This window comes from Felis catus, chromosome E2 (assembly GCF_018350175.1).
Source record: "Felis catus isolate Fca126 chromosome E2, F.catus_Fca126_mat1.0, whole genome shotgun sequence".
Taxonomy (NCBI): Eukaryota; Metazoa; Chordata; class Mammalia; order Carnivora; family Felidae; genus Felis; species Felis catus.
Genome location: NC_058382.1, coordinates 2,477,943 through 2,498,640, shown reverse-complemented (window position 1 = coordinate 2,498,640; position 20,698 = coordinate 2,477,943). Strand labels below are relative to the sequence as shown.

The 20,698-nt window shown below is 49.2% G+C and overlaps 2 protein-coding genes across 2 annotated transcripts; both read left to right on the top strand.

Moving 5' to 3' along the window:
- The first annotated feature begins 590 nt into the window (after window positions 1-590).
- LOC109494653 (galanin like peptide) lies at window positions 591-5,973 on the top strand. The gene is made up of 5 exons (XM_045046814.1): window positions 591-709; window positions 2,385-2,433; window positions 3,140-3,220; window positions 4,204-4,281; window positions 5,629-5,973. The coding sequence occupies exons 1-5, from the start codon at window positions 626-628 to the stop codon at window positions 5,682-5,684; spliced, it is 348 nt and encodes a 115-aa protein (XP_044902749.1). The 5' UTR covers window positions 591-625; the 3' UTR covers window positions 5,685-5,973.
- An 8,536-nt stretch (window positions 5,974-14,509) lies between these two features.
- On the top strand, window positions 14,510-20,374 carry LOC101080671 (zinc finger and SCAN domain-containing protein 5B). Its single transcript, XM_045046912.1, has 4 exons — window positions 14,510-14,845; window positions 16,297-16,500; window positions 18,225-18,431; window positions 20,336-20,374. Exons 1-4 carry the CDS (start codon window positions 14,510-14,512, stop codon window positions 20,372-20,374), a joined length of 786 nt encoding a protein of 261 aa, XP_044902847.1.
- The last annotated feature ends 324 nt before the right edge of the window (window positions 20,375-20,698 follow it).

Genomic DNA, 20,698 nt, shown 5'->3' with positions numbered 1-20,698 from the left:
TGCTGTTAACCAGACTTACGAGGTGACCCTCTTGGCGGTGTATATGTGTGAAGCCGCTATCTGCACACCTTACTCACGGTGCTGGATGTCCGTTGTATCTCAGTAAGACTGAGAGAAAAAAAGTATGTCGGGACAGATCTCGTGTTAACGAAACAAACAAGAAACTGAAACAATCAAAAAAACGCAAGGAGATTTTTGAGGGTGATGGATATGACTCCCGCATATCTTGGGTGTATGCCTATGTACGAATTCCTCCGGATGTACATCTTAAAGGCAGGGAATTTTTTTTAATTAAAAAATTTTTTAATGTTTACTTATTTTTGAGAGAGAGACAGAGCATGAGCAGGAGAGGGGCAGAGAGAGAGGGAGACACAGAATCCGAAGCGGGCTCCAGGCTCCGAGCTGTCAGCACAGAGCCCCACGCGGGGCTTGAGCTCACGAACCGTGAGATCATGACCTGAGCTGAAGTCGGACGTTTAACCCACTGAGCCACCCAGGCGCCCCAAAGACAGGAAATTTCTTGAACAGCAATTATACCTAATGAAACTAGATGTGAACAAATACACTCACCACTCTCTCTTGACAGTGTCCTGGAGGTCTGAGCGCCCACCCTTCCGGCCCTCAGATGGCTCCCTCTGTCTGTCTGGTCCTCCTCCTGGCCGTCTTGCTCAGCCTGGCGGTGACCCCCGCCTCCGCACCCGTCCACCAGGTGGGACCCTGCAGCAGCCGTCTGCACCTACGGCACCCCCACCCCCGTCACTGCCCTCCTAGAAGAGTTTTCTAATTTTCCCAGCCCAGCCACGAGCCATGGGCTGTGGGGGCGCCTTGGCCCTGGGTGGGGGGGTCTGTCGAACCCACGACCCAGAGGTCAGGAAGCACAAACGTCCCGAGGATTAACATGGCCCAGAGGTACAAAAAGATGACTTCAAAGGCACAGCTCCCTGCCATTCCAAGTTGTCAGCAGGGGCTGCGTCCCGCCCCCTCTGGTTTCTTGTGGAGCCTGATGCCGGCCCCTGGTCCGGGTCCTGACTGGGAGTAGGGGCTGTGGAGACCGGAGACCCCCATGGAGTTTGGAATCCTGGCTCTCTCCTTTTAGCTGCACGCCTCCTGACAAGGTGCCTAGTTGATCTCTGTCCCCCAAGTGCTTTGTGAGATCCCAGCACCGCGAGGGCTAACTGAGCTCCTGGGTCTCAGGCTCATTAGCTAGTGCACTGCCCAGTCCAGAGGGCCCAGGCTTGGCACTCCAGTGTCTTGGAGCGTTCCTGGCTCTTGTGTCACGAGGGGGCCGACGGTGACCCTCTGACCGAGGTGCCAGGCAGGTCTGATGAGGGTCGGTGGGTGTGCGTGTTCTCCCGGCCCCGGCAACCCGGGCTCTACCACTTCGTCCGGCAATTCGGCCTCGTTACTCCCCATTTTGCACGAGGGAAAACGGAGGCGTGAGTATTGGGTACACGTGGCCGTGAAGTCTGAAATCCGCCTGGGTTTGCGGGCCAGCTCTAGCTGCTTCCTGGCTTGATTTAAGCAAGCTGGCAGACCTCTTAATGCAAGTTTCATTAAATGAAGCAAACCAGAGTTTCAGCCTGACTCGGGGCGTCGTGGGCACCAGGTGGTAACCACCTCAAGGACTTGGAACCAGGATGGGATGTGGGCGTGCGCCACCCAGGAGGTGCCCACGCTCGCTGCGGCCGTCTCAAAACCCTTAATCGCCTCTGAGCAAGAGGGCCCCATGTTTTCACGTTGTTCTGAGCCCCCTAAATCGTGTATCCAGTCCTGCTTGGAACGGACGCTGGCAGGTAGTAAACCCACAATTAGTGTCAGCCGTTGTAATTATCAGAGGGACGCAGCAACGTGGCTAAAACCACCCAGCGACGCAGCCTGGTTCGATCCCGCACTCGTGCACACACGCGTGTGTTGTGCGGTTTGTGAAGGCGTGGAAAGGTTTACGGCAGTGCTCTTTTTTTTTTAATTTTTTTTTAACGTTTATTTATTTTTGGGACAGAGAGAGACAGAGCATGAACGGGGGAGGGTCAGAGAGAGAGGGAGACACAGAATCTGAAACAGGCTCCAGGCTCCGAGCCATCAGCCCAGAGCCCGACGCGGGGCTCGAACTCACGGACCGCGAGATCGTGACCTGAGCCGAAGTCGGACGCTTAACCGACTGAGCCACCCAGGCGCCCCACGGCAGTGCTCTTTAAAGCCTCTTCCCATTCCGAGTTGCTGTGCTTCAGGAAGCCTCCGATTTCCGCGCTCGTGAAATGTGGGTTCCGTGAACCCGCTTGCCAGGCTCGCGGGACCGTGGCGGCTGGTGCACGCGACCCCAGAGCTGAGGGCTGCCTGCCACCCTTTCTGCCCGTCTGAGTCTCGCTGTCTCCGTCTCTGTCTAGGGCCGAGGAGGCTGGACCCTCAACAGTGCCGGCTACCTCCTGGGTCCCGGTGAGTGAGCCTGCTGAGGGCTGCCCCCGCCAGCGGCCAGGCTCAGCGAGCCCGGGAAGACCCTCGACTCACATTCACTGGGGTCCACGGGTTTTATTTCCAGACCCGTCTCGAGAGTTAGTGTAGCAGAGGGATGGGCGTGTGGGCCACGGAGCCACGGCATTGTGTTCACATCCCCGCCTAATTCTCTGGATGCCTTGGTTTCCTCACCTGTGACAGTGGGCGTCGTGCTGGTCCCCTGCCTCACGAGGATGTCGTGCGGATTAGACGAACGGGAACGATCCCCAGTGCATACTTATGTTCCTCCATCGCTGGCTCCCCGTCTCCCCTGGTTCTTCCTCACTGTGCACTTGTGTACAGGGCTCGGGGACAATTCCAGCCGCCGCGTCCCTGTGATGCTCAAGGCAGGGCCGCTCGGTGGTCCAGGAAAACCCAGGCTCCCGGGACCGTATGAAAGCAGGAAGGACTTGAGCTTTGGATCCAGACACAGGCGGGTTCAGAACCCAGTTCTGCCACTTAGCGGTGTAGTAACTCCGGGCAGCCATCTCCACTTCTCACCTGCCAAATGCACGCCGTCCCGCGGATTTGGTGGCGGTGCTCCATCGAGGGAGTAGCGTGACAGGATTGCTGGATTCCCCGTTATGTTGCCATTTCACAGATCCATGGGTCCTGTTCTCCCCCGTCCTCCACCCCCACCCCTCTCCAGAGCTCCACCTTCTTCAGAGCAGGGACCGCAGCAGCGGGAAGAAGACAGCCCTGGAGGTCCCGGACCTGTGGAAGGCCATTGGTGAGCGCGTGGGGCATTTGTCTCCACCACCCCCCTTGCCTGCCCGCGGCTGGCTTTGGAAACTGGCAGGTGTGGGCTCCGTCCCTCGCTCTGCCACCTACTGGTTGGGGGAGCTCAGGGAAGGGCGATTCTTTCCAGCCTCAAATACGTCCACCACCTGCAGAACGTATCAGTGGAAAGGCCCAACGGCTCTGTTGTGTGGCTCGCCGACAGAAGGCAGGTAACAGTCTGGCATGTGATGGAGACTAAAGGAGTCACAGTTGCCACGTTGGTTTAATTATCTATCTATTTTTAAATTTTTATTTATTTGTTTTAAATATTTTTGAGAGAGAGAGAGAGTGGGGGAGAGGGGCAGAGAGAGAGGAAGAGAGAGAATCCCAGGCAGGCTCCACGCTGTCAGTGCGGAGCTTGATTCGGGGTTCAGTGTCACGAACCATGAGATCATAACCTGAGCCGAAACCAAGAGTCGGATGCTTAACCGGCTGAGCCAGCCAGGGGGCCCCTATGGTTGCCATTTTTAATATTCTCTCCCTGCAAGATCCACATTCACTTTGTCCTTATCCCTGGTGCTGTTACCTCGTCTGCTCACTGGGCCGCGTCCCGTCTCTGAGACTCCCCACTCTGTCCCACCCTCATCTGAAGGGAAAGAATCACGGGTGTGCACGGAGGTTCAGACCCCTGGACAGGCACACTGTGAACGCAGCTTGTGACCTGGACTGAGTCTCATTGTTGTCACCTGCCAGGCCATAGAGGCATATCAAGGGCTGGTTCCTCGCCGGTGGCCCTGTTGGTATTTGGTGCCGATGGTTCGGTGTTCGGGCCACAGGTGTCCCCACACATTCCCAAGTATCCCCGGGCTGGAGAAAATGACCCTGAACGGGTACCCCAAGGTACCGAGAGATTCCCAGGGAATAAGAGAGCTGCAGGAAATTCCCAGGAAATAAGTCAGTTGGTACAAAGCCCTGAACTGGTTTTGTTCCTAGACGGGCTCCCCAATCCCCACCCTCAGCAGGCCACCAAGAAGAGTCCGAGGGAGACCTTGGCCAAACCAGAGACGGCAGGTAAGCATGGGAGATATGAAGGAGAGAAAGAGATACAGACGGGGACAGGAGACAGGGACAGGAGAAATGGCCAAAGGAGCTTTGAGGGTCAACTCTGAACACCCATCGCGGCCATGACGGTTCCCTCCCTCTGTGCTCCTTCGCCTCCCTCCCTGCCTCTCGGCCCAACACGAATTTCCCAGCCAACCCCAGATATTTCCCCACAACCTGGCCCTTTTCCAGGCATGACCCCACTCCCAAACTTTGATCTGCCCTAAAACCACCCCAGGCCTTTGCTGCAACACTCACCTCAAGCCCTCACTTGGACCCCATGGGTCACCTCTGGCTCTGACCTGTGTCTGGAGTAAGATCTTTATTTCCGGCCTCTCAACTCCCTCTGGACCCTGTGCTCATCTGCATTCACGATCAGGTGTGTCCTTCGACTCCCGTTCTGAATCCCGGTTTCCTCAGAACACAGGGTCCATTTCCCTCGAGGACCTTTGCCCCAGCTGCTGCCTCAGTCTGGAATGTTCTGTCTCTAGAGCTTTGCATGGCTGCGTCCTTCGCCTCTCGCAGAAACCGTTTGAGCCAACTCCTCCACCGTAGGGCCTGCCCCTGACCTTTGTATCTGACGTAAACCTACCTTCCCTCCATTTTTGTCATCTTCTCTTATTTTCATAGTAACATTTGCCAGGTGCCAGGATGCACCTCGTCTTTGGTTTGCACATTTCTCTGCTTGTTCTCTGTCATCTCCCGATAAAATCTAAGCTCCACGTGAGCAGGGACCTTCTCTGTCTTGCTCGCTGCCTAGTGCAGGGGACGATGATGGATGATACGTGGTAGGCTCTTGGAAGATACTTGTTAATGGAATGGATTAAATTATCCAAGTGCTGGCTTCCCACCCAACCACGACCCAAGTCAACGATCAAGGCCCGCTTTCTCCTGCCCTCCTCTGGCTGGACTTCGCCCCAGTTCCTTCAACCCCAGCCCGGTTTCTGGAAACGAACAGCATACTTTCATCCCAGCTGTGCTAGCCCCTCTGGAAAGCACTGATTGCACATCTTACCGGCGTTGCTCTTAACAGACCTCCTCAACCCTCTAAGCCCCACGCCAACCTTCGCAGCCCTCTGGCTCTCGAAAACACCCGCCACCATCACGTGCCATCTTAAATGGGGAGGAAAAGGGAAATATGTGGGTAGATGCAAAGAAAGGAGGGCAGAGCAAAAAGGATCGAGGGAGAGCGAACAGGGAAGGCGATGGGATATGGAACGAACCGCAGCCGAACTCCTCATCCCCAGCCTCGAGGACCTGGTTTGGGTGGTGGCAGTGAACAGAACTATTCAAAATTTGCCTCTTTCTCTCCCACAGACCCGGGCGAGCTCAGCAAGAAAGCTCCCAGGGAGAGAGAGGTCCTGCAGTCTTAGATGTCTCCACACCTCTCCTCTGCATCCTTCTCTCCAGCTCCTCCTGAGCCCCCCTCTAGCTCCCTCCACTGAGACTAGGATCTTGAAATTAAGTCCCCAAATCCTATGTCGAAAATTTGGAGTGTTGGCAGAATTTCCCTCAAAAGTTCCCAGACTGTCTCGGGTTTCACTGATTTTTCCTGGGCATTGTTAACAAGCTCAAGAATAATTCTGGAACCATTTGGTTAATGTAATCAGGGAATATTGCCGTAGTCCGCGTAAAGTGATTGTATTCTTTCATTTGTTTGCATTTTGGTGCGTTCTTTTGTTTTGTTTTGTTTTTTTAGAGAGAGCCCATATGAGGTGGGGGTTGCAGAGACAGAAAGAGAGAAGTAAGAGAGAGTCCCACGCAGGCTCCGTGCCTAGCGTAGAGTCCGATGTGGGGCTCAATCCCCTCATGAACCCCAGGGTCACGACCTGAGCCAAAATCAGGAGTCCCATGCTCAACCAACTGAGCCACCCAGGCGCCCTGGCCCACCCACTTCTTTTAATGTTTACTTATTTTTGAAGGAGAGAGAAACAGAGTGTGAGCGGGGGAGGGGCAGAGAGAGAGAGGGAGACACAGAATCCCAAGCGGGCTCCAGGCTGTCAGCACAGAGCCTGATGTGGGGCTGGAACCCACGAACCGTGAGATCACGACCCGAGCCGAAGTTGGCGCTTAACCGACTGAGCCACCCAGGCGTCCCGGCCGACCCACTTCTTTTAAAGAAAAGTCCCTGCACAGCACCTGTCGTGTTGGCTCACACACCTGTGCGTGGCTATTCTGAGTCCTGTGGGAGGTGGGGAACGGTCCTCTTGAGCTGGGGGCACGTGCCCCCGTAAGAACACAACATAAAGGAAGAGGTGGAGGTAGGCGCTCGGTCGCACGTTCTGAGTCGCTGTTGTCCTTTGAATTCACCCCTTCCTCAGCAGCGCCCCGTGGCTGGGATCACTCACACGGGATTCCTGGATCTCTGGCCGGATGCAATGCACTATCAGAAATCTCAGTGTAAGCCCTTAGCAACTTTAAATTGCAGAATCAAGAGACAGCCTCAAGCCCCAGGCACGAAAAAGGCACACAGGCCCTGCCTTCAAAGATCTCACGGGGGGGGGGGGAGGGGGGGGGAGAAACCACAGAAATTGGGGCACAGAGGCGGTGTGGGGACAGTAGCACAGGGACCCGTTGGGTGAGAGCCCTGAAGGACATTCAGAGAGGAGGCTGGGGGTGAAGGGTTCTCCTCAGAGAAGACGCTTCAGGAAGTGGGGGACAATAGGGGATACCCGGAGTCAGGTTCGTCTAGGGCCCGGGGGCTGAGGGGTGGCCAGGGGACAATGAGCCTTGTTTGGGAACCAGATAAAAACACAAGTAAAGGATAGATTGAGATGAGACCTGATGGCCCCAAGGCAGAGAGTGGTAAGTATGTGAGCTCTAAGGTGAGAGAGAAAGGGTAGGGGTCCTGCCCAGGTGCTGGGGTTTCACCCACACTGACAGGGGCTTGGAACCCCACAGAGGGCTTGTCCTAATGTTGAGCACGTGGGCTCGTATTGCCTGCAATAGATTATATACTCGGATAATCCCCATTGCACGGGACATACTTCTGCTGAAAATTATTCATGGCTTCCCTGAAATTCCCAGTCAGCCGGGCATCCTGAATTCTCCACCGCTGACAACCCTAAGGAGGCACAGCTTCATTCCCAGAGTGCCATCAACACCCGGCTGTCCAGGATAAAGGTCGCTGTCCCCGAGCGGCTGTGGGGTCGGAGACCCATCCCTAGACAGCGTCACTCCCTGCTCCTCTTCTCTCCAGCTCGGGAAGGAAAGGGTTGATGCCAGAGGAGACTGCTCTGCTCAGCCTCTCAGCACAGCTCTGCCGTGTCCCCCCAAGGCTGGAGGGCTGTGGCCTCCGAGGGCCACTCACTGGACGGGTCTTCACCTGGGAGGCTGTCTGCAGAGGGGGAGGGGAGGGGTGGGCTCTCGAAGAGGGAGAGGGCTTTCCTTGCAGGTGCAAATCTCCCTCCAGATGTCCTGGTGACGAATGAGTCCTGATGAGCAGAGATGTTGCTGGTGCACAGACGGCAGGTGAGGGACACACCTGAGTAAGTCGGAGGGAGGTGGACACACATCCAGCCGTGGTCCCTCCTTAGTCAAGTTCCCCAAACAAGTGTCTTCTTAAAGATATCTAATCAAGGGGCGCCCTGCTGGCTCAGTCGGTGCAGCACTCGACCCTTGATCTCAGGGTTGTGAGTTCGAGCCCTAAGCTGGGTACCTGAAAAAAAAGTTTTAATTAAAAATTTTTTAAATTGTGGTGAAATACACGTACCATGAAATTTACCATCGTATCCACATGTAAGGGGTACAGTTTTGTGACGTTAAAGGCATTCACACCATTGTGCAGCCAGCCCCACCATCCACAGAGTGCTTTTCTTCCTTCAAGAGTGAAATTCTGCCGCCATTAAACAACCACTCCCCAGGACCCTTGCCCAGCCCCTGGCAACCAGGGTCCTGCTTGCTGAATTGAATCCGCTTGTGTCTGGATTACTTCGTTTGGCATACTCATGGTGTTGCAGCCTCTGATGGGATTCTCTTCCTTTTAAGGCTGAGTAATATTCCCTATCACCTGGGTGCTTTGAAAACATCCTGTCTAAGCCCCACTCTAGACCAAATCAATCCACCAAGGGATCGGAGGGTGGGGCAAAGCTGTGGGTGGTCTCTTTCCTGGTGATTCTATTGTGAACCTCACATATAGGGAGGGCTTTCTCCCAGTGCTGGTTTCCCCCATGGTGGAGGGGCTGGGCTTAATTTTGTGACCCTGATCTGAGGTTTTACTTGGTAGGATTATACCAAAGGCAGCATTAACTGTAGATTAATCTCCTCTCCTTGAGGGCACTGGAGCTAGAACAGGTTAGCCTCTGGCTTACTAGACTTTGCCAGGTTAATCAGCTACAGTCGGTACCCCCATCCCAGGATTTCTCAACCTCTGCACCACTGACGTTTCTGTTGGGATCATTCTCTTTGTGGGGCCATCCCTTGCGTTACAGGATGTTCAACAGCGTCCCCCCCAATCAACACACAAGATAGCAGCAGCACTCTCTCCCCGGTTGTGACAACCAACCACATCTCCAGCCATTGTTGAGCGTTCACCTGAAACCAAATTACCCGGAACTGAGAGATTATCCAATCCCACAGAATTCTAACTCACGGGGCCCGATAAGGAGCCAGCTCGTTAAGCAAAATCAATGGAGAATAGAAAAGCTGGTTTCAGATACTTTCAGAAACAGGGCTATTAGAACTGTCATCCAAAAAATAGAAATACCCATAAGAAAAGCAATCTGCAAGATGAAATAATTAAACATCTTTTAAATGCAGCGAATATTCATTAAGAAAAATACATAGTAGCTGAACTAAAGAACATGCCAGGCGGGACATAGGGCAGAACGGACACAACAGAGAAACAAATTAAGAAAAGGAACAAAACATTGCAGTCTCTTCCAGAAGCAAGAAAGTATGAAGAATCCAAGGCCAACTCCAGGGGAAAATGAGAAGGGGGAGAAGGAGATGTTTGTAAGAAATCATAAAGATAAATTTCATAAGATTAAAGACGAAAAACCTCTCAGACCGGTAGTGTTCTTCAGGACGAGCAGGAAAAATCTACACCTGGTGGTCACAGAAGAATGAATTTCAAAAATGCTTATAAGAGGGGTACCTGGGGGGCTCAGTCAGTCAAGCATCCAACTCCTGACTTCCTCTCAGGTCATGATCTCACAGTTCGTGGATTTGAGCCCTGCGTGGGGCTCTGTGCTGACAGCTCCGAGCCCAGAGCCTGCTTCCGATTCTGTCTCCCTCTCTGCCCCTCCCCCACTCACACTCTGTCTCTCTCGTTCTCTAAAAATAAACTTTAAAAATTTTTAAAAATATGTATATCTCACATATCAAATGCTTAGCTGAACACATAATGCAAACGCTCAACAAATAGATGCTAAGCATGAAACAAAGCATAACGATCCAGTAAATAGTATAAATATAGCATCAACAACATCAACAACAGCAGTACTGTGAGAACGTGGTCTCTAGCTTCTAGATAGGCTGGCTGAAAGGTCAGGGGCAAATCCAGAATTCACAGAGAACCAAGGGTATGATAGTTTCGTTTGGTTGCTAAATTAAACAACACACTATACATAAAACATTTACTACATATTGTGGCTAAGTATTCTATTTTATGTTCATGCATAGCTTTGTATCTATACATCTACATCTATATTTATATATCTTTATCTGACATATACAGGATCACATATTAGGACTCGAAGAGAATCATAAAATCCATTATTAAGATAAATTTGAGGTTGAGTTTATTTTGAGAGAGAGTGCATGAGCAGTGGAGGGGCAGAGAAGGAGGGGGAGAGAGAGAGAATCCCAAGAAGGGCTTGGACGCAGGATCCACAAACCATGAGATAATGACCCGAGCCGATATCAAGAGTTGATGCTTAACCGACAGAGCCACCCAGGCGCCCCTGTGTGTCTGTTTTCCATTGTTTTTATAAAAGGGTAAATTGACAAGTGTCACATCAGCGGTTTAATCTAGTTTGAGCAGAGTTTTAAGGCATTAATCCCAAGATATTGCAAAATAATAAAAATAAGTTTTAAAAAGTCACTAGTATTCCTTATGTATCAATATTTACTTTTCATTTTTCAGTGCCTTGGAATTAATATGTTAAAGCTTTGGTTGAGCTAGGGTTATTTTTTTCTGAAGATTTTATTTTTATTTTTTATTATTTTTTAAATGTTTATTTATTTTGAGAGCGTTAGAGAAAGAAGGAGCAGGGGAGGGGCAGAGGGAGAGGGGGAGAGAGAGAGAGAATCCCAAGCAGGCTCCACACTGTCAGCACAGAGCCCAACATGGGGCTCAAACCCACGAACCGTGAGATCACAACCTGAGCTGAAATCAAGAGTTGGACGCTTAACCAACTTAGCCACCGAGGCGCCCCTTAAATATTTTATTTTATTTTTATTTTTAAGTAATCTCTACCCACAACGGGGCTCAAACTCACAACCCCGACGTCAAGAGTCTCCTGTTCCACTTGCTGAGCCGCCCAGGCACCCTTGAGCTAGATGAAATCACTGGTTTGACACCAGCCTATCATCTGTTCACACATCCTTGATGATGTATCACTGCCTTCCGCCTTTAGGGAAAGCATGGCTTGTGCAATTGATGCAATGTCAATGTATTTTTCCCTACTTGCATGCAACTTCTGTTTTTTTAAATGCCTACTTGTCAGCCCATTTTACTTATTATTATTTTTTTAATATGAAATTTATTGTCAAATTGGTTTCCATACAACACCCAGTGCTCATCCCAATAGGTGCCCTCCTCAACGCCCATCACCCGCCCTCCCTTCCCTCCCCTCCCCCCCCATCAACCCTCAGTTTATTCTCAGTTTTTAAGAGACTCCTACGGTTTGGCTCCTTCCCTCTCTAACCTTTTTTTTTTCCCTTCCCCTCCCACATGGGTTTCTGTCAAGTTTCTCAGGATCCACATAAGAGTGAAACCATATGGTATCTGTCTTTCTCTGTATGGCTTATTTCACTTAGCATAACACTCTCCAGTTCCATCCACGTTGCTACAAAGGGCCATATTTCATTCTTTCTCATTGCCCTGTAGTACTCCATTGTGTATATAAACCACAATTTCTTTATCCATTCATCAGTTGATGGACATTTAGGCTCTTTCCATAATTTGGCCATTGTTGAGAGTGCTGCTCTAAACATTGGGGTACAGGTGCCCCATGCATCAGTACTCCTGTATCCCTTGGGTAAATTCCTAGCAGTGCTATTGCTGGGTCATAAGGTAGATCTATTTTTAATTTTTTGAGGAACCTCCACACTGTTTTCCAGAGCGGCTGCACCAGTTTGCATTCCCACCAACAGTGCAAGAGGGTTACCGTTTCTCCACATCCTCGCCAGCATCTATAGTCTCCTGATTTGTTCATTTTAGCCACTCTGACCAGCGTGAAGTGATATCTGAGTGTGGTTTTGATTTGTATTTCCCTGATGAGGAGTTGTCAACCCATTTTAAATAAAACCTTGACCCAAAGTGCTTAAAACTTGCAGCTCTATGTTCCCCGATTCCTTTGAGCACTTTGGGCATATGATAAATAATTCACCAGAGCAGGAAAACCAATATTGTCTCCAAAGAGACTTACTTAATAAATGAGTTTTTCTCTTGATGGGGTTTCAGTGAGAAATTTAATCCACTCAACCATTTAAAGTTGTTAATTCTATGGCTTTAAACCAATCATCAGGCTGATGAGGTAACCGGAAGTTTGGAGTTTCTCTAGCCGTATATAAACAGAGACATTTCAGCCCGAGGCACAGTTTGAGAGCTGGTCCCTCGGAGGCAGGAAGACATGTAGGAGGTAAGCTATGGGTGGGAATGCCTAAGGGTGCTTGGAAACTGGGATGGATGGATGGATGGATGGATGGAGGTTGGAACCAGGAAGGCTTAGGTCTATATTCACTACGCATTAGCTCTGAGGTCTTGTGACGGCAATGTTATCTTCATATACCCCATTATTAACTTTGATTCATTGTCGAATTCATCTGGGAAATGAGAATCATGTTAATACATTCGTGCTATGGTGGGTGTGGTTTATACTTTGAACCAAGGTTTTTCGACCTCAGATGCTATTTTTGGCCAGATAATTGTTTGCCGTTTTGTTGGGGTGGTGGGAGGGGAGTTGTGGGTTGTGGGGGCTGCCCTGTGCCTTGCAGGATGTTTAGTGACATCCCCCCCACCCGCCTCCCCCATGCCTGGGTTAGGACAACCAAAATTGTCTCCAGATGTTGCCCAAAGTCCCGAGGTGCGTGGGGAACAGGGGCAAAGGTCACCTTTGTTGAGAACCACAGATCGAAATGTTGGGGTCACTCCCTCCAGTAAACGTGTGCCAGGCATGTCTTTAGCCTCCTTAGTTTATCCTCACACCACATAAGAGGTAGGTTTTATCTGCCCATGTCATGGAGAAGGGTTGTGGTCTCCAAAGAGCTGATTGACTTGCCCAAGACCCCGCAGCTAATTGAAGCTGAAGCATGGAACTAAAACAACACTGAGCTCAAGCAAGCTTCCCCAACGATCTGAAACAGGATAAAAGTGGACAATTGTGGGTTTTAGGCAAAATGTCTTACCTTTGAATTCCATGTGGCACATGGTTCTCCTGAGATTTCTAAACGTGCCACACTTTTGCTTAAAAACACATCACTGGGTGTTTGCTGTCCACGGGGTAAAATCAAACCTTTAATTATGGGCCTCTTATCAACCTACTAGAGAGGCCAGGATTAGAGCCCCTTTACCTGGGGGCCCCGTGGCTCTCACTTGTGAACTGAGTCCCCCCACCAGTCTGCAGAGTAACAAAGTGGTTCTTGCCTTTGGGAGCTAGGTTGAGAACCTCTTAAAAACTCTCTCTCTTAAAATCTTCTTTGAAAACTTCAAAGAGCGTTGGATTTTAAATCCTTTTTTCTGGGATGAGATTAGGTATGTGTAACCCATAGAGACAGAGCCCATTAATGGATTACCAGGAGGTAAAGGTGGGTGGGGAAGGCAGGGTTTCCTTTTCAGGGATAAATAAGTTCTAGAAATAGACAGTGGTGAATGGTTGTACAGCATTGCAAATGTGAGTACTGCCCCAAAATTGTATACTTTAAAGGACTGAATTTTATGTAATGTGTATTTTATCACAGTGACAAAGTTACCTGTTAATCCTGTTAGGATTCTTTTGAGTTCTCCCTTTCCTGGAAGAAATCAATATCCTGGGATGAACAAGGAAATGTATTGGGGGACAATCCTAGGTTAATATTTCCAACATTTCTACACCACATGAAATTCTTAGGTTGGAAATATATTTCTGTATTCTGCAGAATTACAACTAACAGTTTTGCCATGTATGCTGTCCTGATGAGAAAGTACAAAGATTGACATTGTTAAAATAAATTGTACATATCAAAATATATGTTTTGAAAAATCGAAATATATTTTGAATTGAAATTCAAAATTGAAATATATACAAAGTTTATTTTTGAGAGAGAGAATCCCAGCGAGGCTCCTCACTGTCCATTGTCACATAGGGCTTGAACTCACAAATCAAGAGATCCTGCCCTGAGCTGAAATCAAGAGTCAGATGCTTAAGCAACTGAGCCACCCTGGTGCCTGCACTTAGTTATATTTAATTTATAGTAAAGAACAATATTGTCCCAATTTATAGATGCAAAAACTGAGCCCACCTCTATATTTCATGCTCAGAACTTAGGGGTCCATTCAGACAATTAAACCACCTTTTACTATAAAGGACATTGGGAAAATAATAGTGGGGCTCACTTTCCAATGTATTAAACACAGACCAGTTGGTGTCTAGTGTTGGGTGAGGGGAGGAAGGGTAAGAAGTTTAATCTTTTGGGCACCTGAGTGGCTCAGTTGGTTAAGCATCTGACTCTTGGTTTCAGCTTAGGTCATGCTCTCACGGTTTGTGAGTTCGAACCCCATGTCAGGCTCTGCAGTAACAGTGTGGAACCTGCTTGGGATTCTCTCTCTCTCCCTCTCTCTCTCTCTGCCCCTCCCCTGCTTACTTGCTGTCTCTCTCTTCCTCAAAATAAACAATAAACTAATCTGGTTCATTCCTCCCCCCACCCCCAGACTTGTGAAAAAACAGCCAGTCTACTGCTGAGGAAAACCAGAGTAAATAGCTTTAGGTAGGTCTTAATTAGGCACCAGCCCTTAGAGAGTTTGCACAGAGCCATACTGGAAAATTCTCCTGTAAATATGGCCGCAGACCAGACGTTCTCACGGGAGAAAGCCCAAGGAGCCCTCGCTGGAACACAAGACAGCAGCTGTGAGCAGTGGCACATGAGCTTCAGGGCGTTTAGCGGCTCGGGGCAGTCGGACCCTGTGGAGGACCTGAGGAGGCTCTATGAGCTCTGCTATCTGTGGCTGCGGCCAGACCTGCACACCAAGGAGCAGATTCTGGATATGCTGGTGATGGAGCAGTTCATGATCTCCATGCCACAGGAGCTCCAGGTCTTAGTGAAGGAAAGTGCTGTGCAGAGCTGCAAAGACCTGCAGGATGTGCTGAGAAGCAGCCAGCGGCCCAAGAAATGGGTGAGTAGCGCCTTCCTCGTTGCAATGGGAAAGTGGGGGCTGGTATGGGGGACAGGAGGGGCTTTTTCTGGGCCCAGTGGTTCTCGAGTGGAAGGCAGGAGACACTCAGCAATGTCTAGAGACATTTCTGGCTGTTGAACAGGGAGGAGGGGGGACATTACTGGCATCTGGTGGGCTTCGTGAATCTGCACACTTTACTGTCACCTAACCCTGCCCTACCTCTCAAGGGGACAGTTGTGTAAGGGATGTTCCAGACACTCGAGGAGAAAGGCTGAAACCGGTCCACTGGCCCCACAATTCTTGGTATTGCCAGAGACCCTCTTAAAAGTGGTCCTACCTGAGTAAAGCAACTACAGGGTGCAGAGAGGTGCATTGGATGTGTTGTCATGGCAACTAGAGTCCTGGGAAGATGCTGAGGAAGGGAGGGGGTTGGGATAGTAGGTTTTTGACTGGATTGGGTTCTCAGATCAACTAGTGATACCGGGGGGTGGACCATCCTTTGCTTTGGGGGTTTTCTTGTGCATTGTAGGGTGGTTTGCAGCACCCTTGTGTCAGTGGCAACTTCCCTTAGTTGTGAAAATCAAACCTCACCACCCCACCCCATCCCCCCAAAATCTCTGGTGGTTGCCAAATGTCTCATAGGGTCAAAACTTTGGCTCTTGGGTAAGAATCACCAGACCAGGTAAGACTTTATTTACGTGGGAACATTTTCCATCATGGTGGGTTGAATGTGCCTTTATCCTTTGTAGAAAAAGGAAGGGTTCAGAAGGATCTAGAAGGGAATAGGACCTGGTGTGCCACATGCATATTTGTTCCAGTCACAGGGGATGGGTTCCTCTACAGGTAATTTTGTAACCAGTGGACAGGAGGGAACTAAGTCCAACATGGCAATCCCCCTTTCCCTGTGTACTCTGGTAGGACATGAAATCCTCCAGGGGGTGAGCCAAGAATGGAGATTACAAGCTTCCACAACATCGTGGAAAAATAGCTGTGAAAACTGTAAGGTTTTAATCTGGAATGATTGATAAAGGGATTTAAGACCAGCTGGGTGACACGTAGGTCAAACATTGGCAGCCTCACTTGGGGGAGGGGTTGGGGTTTTCACGGCACCATGTTGCATGTGCCTAGATCAGGAGGACAATTTGAGGGCTGAGTATTAGTATTAGTATTAGCTGGGGCAGTGGGAAATAAAAGGGAGGTATTGAAGTTGATTAGATATTGTGGCTAGGCCAGTAGTTAGCTGCCCAACACAAGGGGATGGGGTAATTTCACCTTCACCCCCTAGGGGTGCATTTGACAATGTTTGGAGACATTTTTGGTTGCCATTTTAAACAAGTTATTCCAACAAATTGAATGTGTGGTAGGATGCGCACTGTACAAGAGAGCTACCTTCTGGCTCTTACAGAGTCTGATCTTGTTTTATTTTCCTCCCTCTCCCCCACCCCCCACAGACCATAGTTAGCATAGAAGGACAGGAATTTCTCATGCGAAGTTCAGATGTTCAGATGGCCAACGCCGAGGCTGGTGACAGGGATCTTGTGACAGACTTGTCGAAGAAGCCCCAATCCTCTGGGTGTGAGATACATCCAGAGAACATCCAGGTCAACAGAGAGCTACAGAACCTGCCAGGAACCAGTGAACCATCAAAGAGGCAGGTGAGTGTGATGCCCTCCTCAATCTCTAGGGAGTGGTGGCAGAAGGTACCAGAAGTGTGTGCAGCTGCTAGAATAATTGGGATATTTAGCACAGCACCGAACTAGGCCCTTTTGCCCTAGGAATTCCCATGGATGCATCAAGTCCCTAGACATTTCTGAGCCTCTGTGGAGAATGAGGACCTTTCAGCCTTTGTCCCCTTGCCATTAAGGCTTTTAGTGTTGAGGCTGGAGGAAAATGGTGGTGATGAAATGGTACCAGGTCAATTTGCCACAGGGTAATGAACTGAAAGCTGATTTTTCCATAGTCGAGTTCCTCAAAGGCATTCCATGAAATGACAATTGGCCAAAGGACCAGTTTGGGGACTACTGTCAATAAATTAAAGGAGGGTTCTCACTCAGAGTCATTTTGCCTTTCAAGACATTTGCAAATGTCTGGAGACCTTCTTGGTTGTCAGAATGGAGGTGGGGATGTGGGGTGCTATTGACACCTGTTGGGTAAGACCAGGGATGCTGCTAATTGTCCCACAATGCATAGGAGAGCCTCCCAACAGGGAATCATCCAAAGTATCAGTAGTGCTGAGTAGGGACACCTGGACCTAGGGCCATCTTGCTTCCAGAGTCGGACAAGGGGAAGCAGGGGTGGCTTTAGGAAGTGTGCTTAGAGAATTAGGCACAAAAGTTGTGATGTGTGGACATGATTTAAAGGCGTAGTGGGTATTGGTTAACAAAGTTCTGAGAATCAGGTGATTATCAGGGGTGATGGGGTGGTCCAAGGGAAGTCGGGGATATATTCACAACACTACTATGGAGAAAGTTGGGGTCTCAGATTAGAAAGATGGGCAGGATGGGGAAAGAAGAGACGAGAGCTTTCCACCCCATAATTTAGGCATATTGGTAACTACAGTGACTGCCCATTGTCAGGGACAGAACGCTCTCCTGCCTGAGACCATTCCTGGAAAAGGTGTACTGGAGGGTCTGAGACCTAAGGAGAACTTGGAGAAGAATCTGACAGAAGACTTGGAAGAGACAAAAATACTTAAATCCCAAGAGCCTCCCTTTCTGAAGGGTCCTGGTGAGCATGGAAACTGGAAAGAGTGACTTCTCTGCTGGGGAGGGCTGGGGATCAAGCATTGACATCTCTTGGTGGTGCTGGTGGTGGGGAGGCTCTCAAATGCCTTCTCCATCACTGATTTCCAGAGCGTCCTACATACAACCCAATCTCAAGTTTGTTGATTGATGAGAAGTTCTTAGCCCACCTCAGTGTTTGGTTCAAATGAGGTTGGTATCATTGAAAATGCTCTTTATTAAGTGTTGTTGTGTTAACCCTTCTTTCAACAGCTCCCATGAAGACTCTCCAAGAAGGAACCCGTATTAAAAATGTGGATGCCGAAAAGCCTTCCACACAGGTTTCAGAGAGACAAGTGTCCACTCAGAATGGGAAGAGAAGAGATTCCCGGAAGACTCAAAGAAGTTCCAAAAGGAGAAAACAGGAAAACACCTCCATTTCCCAAGACATGGCCACACATTTGGACAAAGGAGAATTTTCAGGACAGCCTGTGTCATCAGTTCATCCTGTTGGGAAAAAAACCACAGGAGGGACATCAAACGTCTGTAGCCTCTGTAAGAAAGAATTTCGTTATAAATCTCAGTTTTCCATCCACTGGAGGACACACACGGGAGAGAGACCCTTTAAATGCAACACCTGTTCTGGGAGTTTCATGCAGACTTCAGACCTCCGAGTTCACCAGCGAATCCACACAGGCGAGAAGCCTTACTGTTGTGAAATCTGCCTCAAGACGTTCACCCACGACTCCACCCTGCGGAGCCACAAGAGGATCCACACAAAGGAGAAGCCCTATGTGTGTGAAGAGTGTGGGAAAGCTTTCAGCCACAAAGGGAACCTCAATGTTCACCAGCGCACCCACTCTGGGGTAAAGCCCTACACGTGTCATGAGTGTAATTGTGCCTTTCGTCAGCTGGGCACTTTTAAGCGCCACCAAAAAATACATTAAAAAATGACTTCCCAATGATTCCACCATCAGATTTAAGTCCCTTCTGCTCCAAGAAGGAAGTTAATGGCGACTTGTCACCTATTTTATAAAAATGACATATGATATTGTGAGCACTTACAAGGTTTCTGGAACACAGTAGATGTTCCATAAATGTTAATTTATGGAGGATCTTGGAATGATGACATCTTCCTTATTGGTTTTCATTTTCTGTTTTAATTATGTCCCATTGTTTCCTTATAAGGCTTTTTGGTTTATGAAGGCAAATCTTATTGTCAATATTTCCTTATAAAGATGGTGGCTGCTGAATGTCTTTCTGTTATCCATTATTTTTATTAATGCTTATTTTTGAGAGAGAGACAGAGTGTGAGCAGGGGAGGGGCAGAGAGAGAGGGAGACACAGAATCTGAAGCAGGTTCCAGGCTCTGAGCTGTTACTACAGAGCCTGACCTGCGACTCAAACTCACAAACTGCAAGATCATGACCTGAGCTGAAGTTGGACACTTAACCGACTGAGTCACCCAGGCACCCTAAAGTTTATTTTGAGAAAGCGCAAGCAAGCACAAGCTGGGGAGGGGCAGAGAAAGGGAGAATCCCAGGCAGGCTCCAAGCTGTCAGCACGAGGGGCCTGACATGGGGCTCCGTCTCATGACCACGAGATCATGACCTGAGCTGAAACCAAGAGATGAACATTCAACCGACCCGAGCCACCCAGATCCCCCTCCTGTTATCCATTACTCCCTTGTAAAAATAGGATGATCCAGGTAGGGTGGCCAGATTAAATATGAAATGCTCAATGAAATTTGGATCTCAGATGAACATTTTCTCAAAGTATAAACACGTTCTGAATCATCACATACCACCGAACAATTCAACTAGACATTTTTAGAGCAAGTTTAGATTCAACAAAACAGCACAGAGTACAGAGATTTCCTAGAGGCCCCCAGTCCCCAGTCAAACACATCCTCCCTTAACCATCAGCATCCCCTATCAGAGTGGTGGCGTTTGCTACAGTTGATAAGCCTACACTAATGTCATTTTCACCCAGAGTGTATACTTTAGGGGTCACTCAGTGTTACACATTCTATGGGTTTAGACAGGTGTGTGACATTCACCCACCCTTGTAGTCTCATACAGAGTAGTGTCACTGCCCTAAAAATCCTTTGTGCTCTGCCTATTCTGCTTTGTCACTTGCATCCTGGATGTTTGGCTAAATTTGGCAAACTGTAATTTCCCACATTGACTACAGAGGCATTCTGAGACACTCATTAGTAGGTCACCTTAATTTAGTGACATGGGCATCCCCCGAGGGCCTTGTTAAGCCACAGGTGGGCAGGCCCACACTAAACTGAGTTTTAGGGCGCCTGGGTGGCTCAGTCACGGTGCAGCGTCCAACTCTTTCTTGGCTTCGGCTCAGGTCATGGTCTCGTGGTCATGGATCATACCCCTGCATCAGGCTCAGCGCTGAGTGTGGAGCCTGCTTGGGATTCTCTCTTTCCCTATCTGTTCCTCCCCTGCTTGTGTTCTCTCTTTCTCTCAAAATAAAACTAAAAAAGTGTTTTTTAAAAAGCTGAGTTTTAGAACAGTTTTCCCAAGCCCACAGGATTCCCTCACGTCCTGCACCATTTCCTCTAACCTTGTGCACCACATGGAACATCTGTCAACTGTTAATATGTTGGAATAGTCCCATACTTTACTGATTTCCTTGATTTTCACGTGATGTCCCGTTGCAGCCTCCTATGCAGGATCCAGCACTACGTTTCCCTGTCAAGCCTCCTTAGGTTCCTCTTGGTGGTGACAGTTTCTCAGATCTTCCCTGTCTTTAGGGACCTGAGAATCTGCATTTGGAAGAAGTTCCCAAATGATGCTGATGCTCCTGCTCTTGGGACCTTTTGAGAAAAGCAAGTTTAGCTCCTAGGTGGGGTCCAGTAACTTTCAAAGCTCTGGGTCTGTCACTTCCCACAGGAGGTGGCCTTTTACACAAGTCCTCCTGTTTGTAAGGAGGATTTAAAGTCCTTCCCTGGGGCAGGCTCCCCATCTGAAATCCTGTGTGGACTTGCTCTTCACCCAGAAACTTCAGGCTCTGAGCGTTCTTGGTGGTTCTCCACCATGGCGATTAAGTCCGACTTTCTTCACCAGACCTGGGAAATGTTTTGATGATACAACCTTGTTTGTTTTCATCATAGGGA

What these genes read in the sequence shown, in the direction of transcription:
- LOC109494653 (XM_045046814.1), top strand. Translation starts at nt 626, where the DNA reads ATGGCTCCCTCTGTCTGTCTGGTCCTCCTCCTGGCCGTCTTGCTCAGC. An exon ending in GGACCTGTGGAAGGCCATTG is followed by an intron (nt 3,221 to 4,203) that starts GTGAGCGCGTGG and finishes TTTTGTTCCTAG; the next exon opens with ACGGGCTCCCCAATCCCCAC. An exon ending in GGCCAAACCAGAGACGGCAG is followed by an intron (nt 4,282 to 5,628) that starts GTAAGCATGGGA and finishes TCTCTCCCACAG; the next exon opens with ACCCGGGCGAGCTCAGCAAG.
- LOC101080671 (XM_045046912.1), top strand. Translation starts at nt 14,510, where the DNA reads ATGGCCGCAGACCAGACGTTCTCACGGGAGAAAGCCCAAGGAGCCCTC. An exon ending in GCCAGCGGCCCAAGAAATGG is followed by an intron (nt 14,846 to 16,296) that starts GTGAGTAGCGCC and finishes CACCCCCCACAG; the next exon opens with ACCATAGTTAGCATAGAAGG. An exon ending in ACCAGCGCACCCACTCTGGG is followed by an intron (nt 18,432 to 20,335) that starts GTAAAGCCCTAC and finishes CCCTGTCTTTAG; the next exon opens with GGACCTGAGAATCTGCATTT.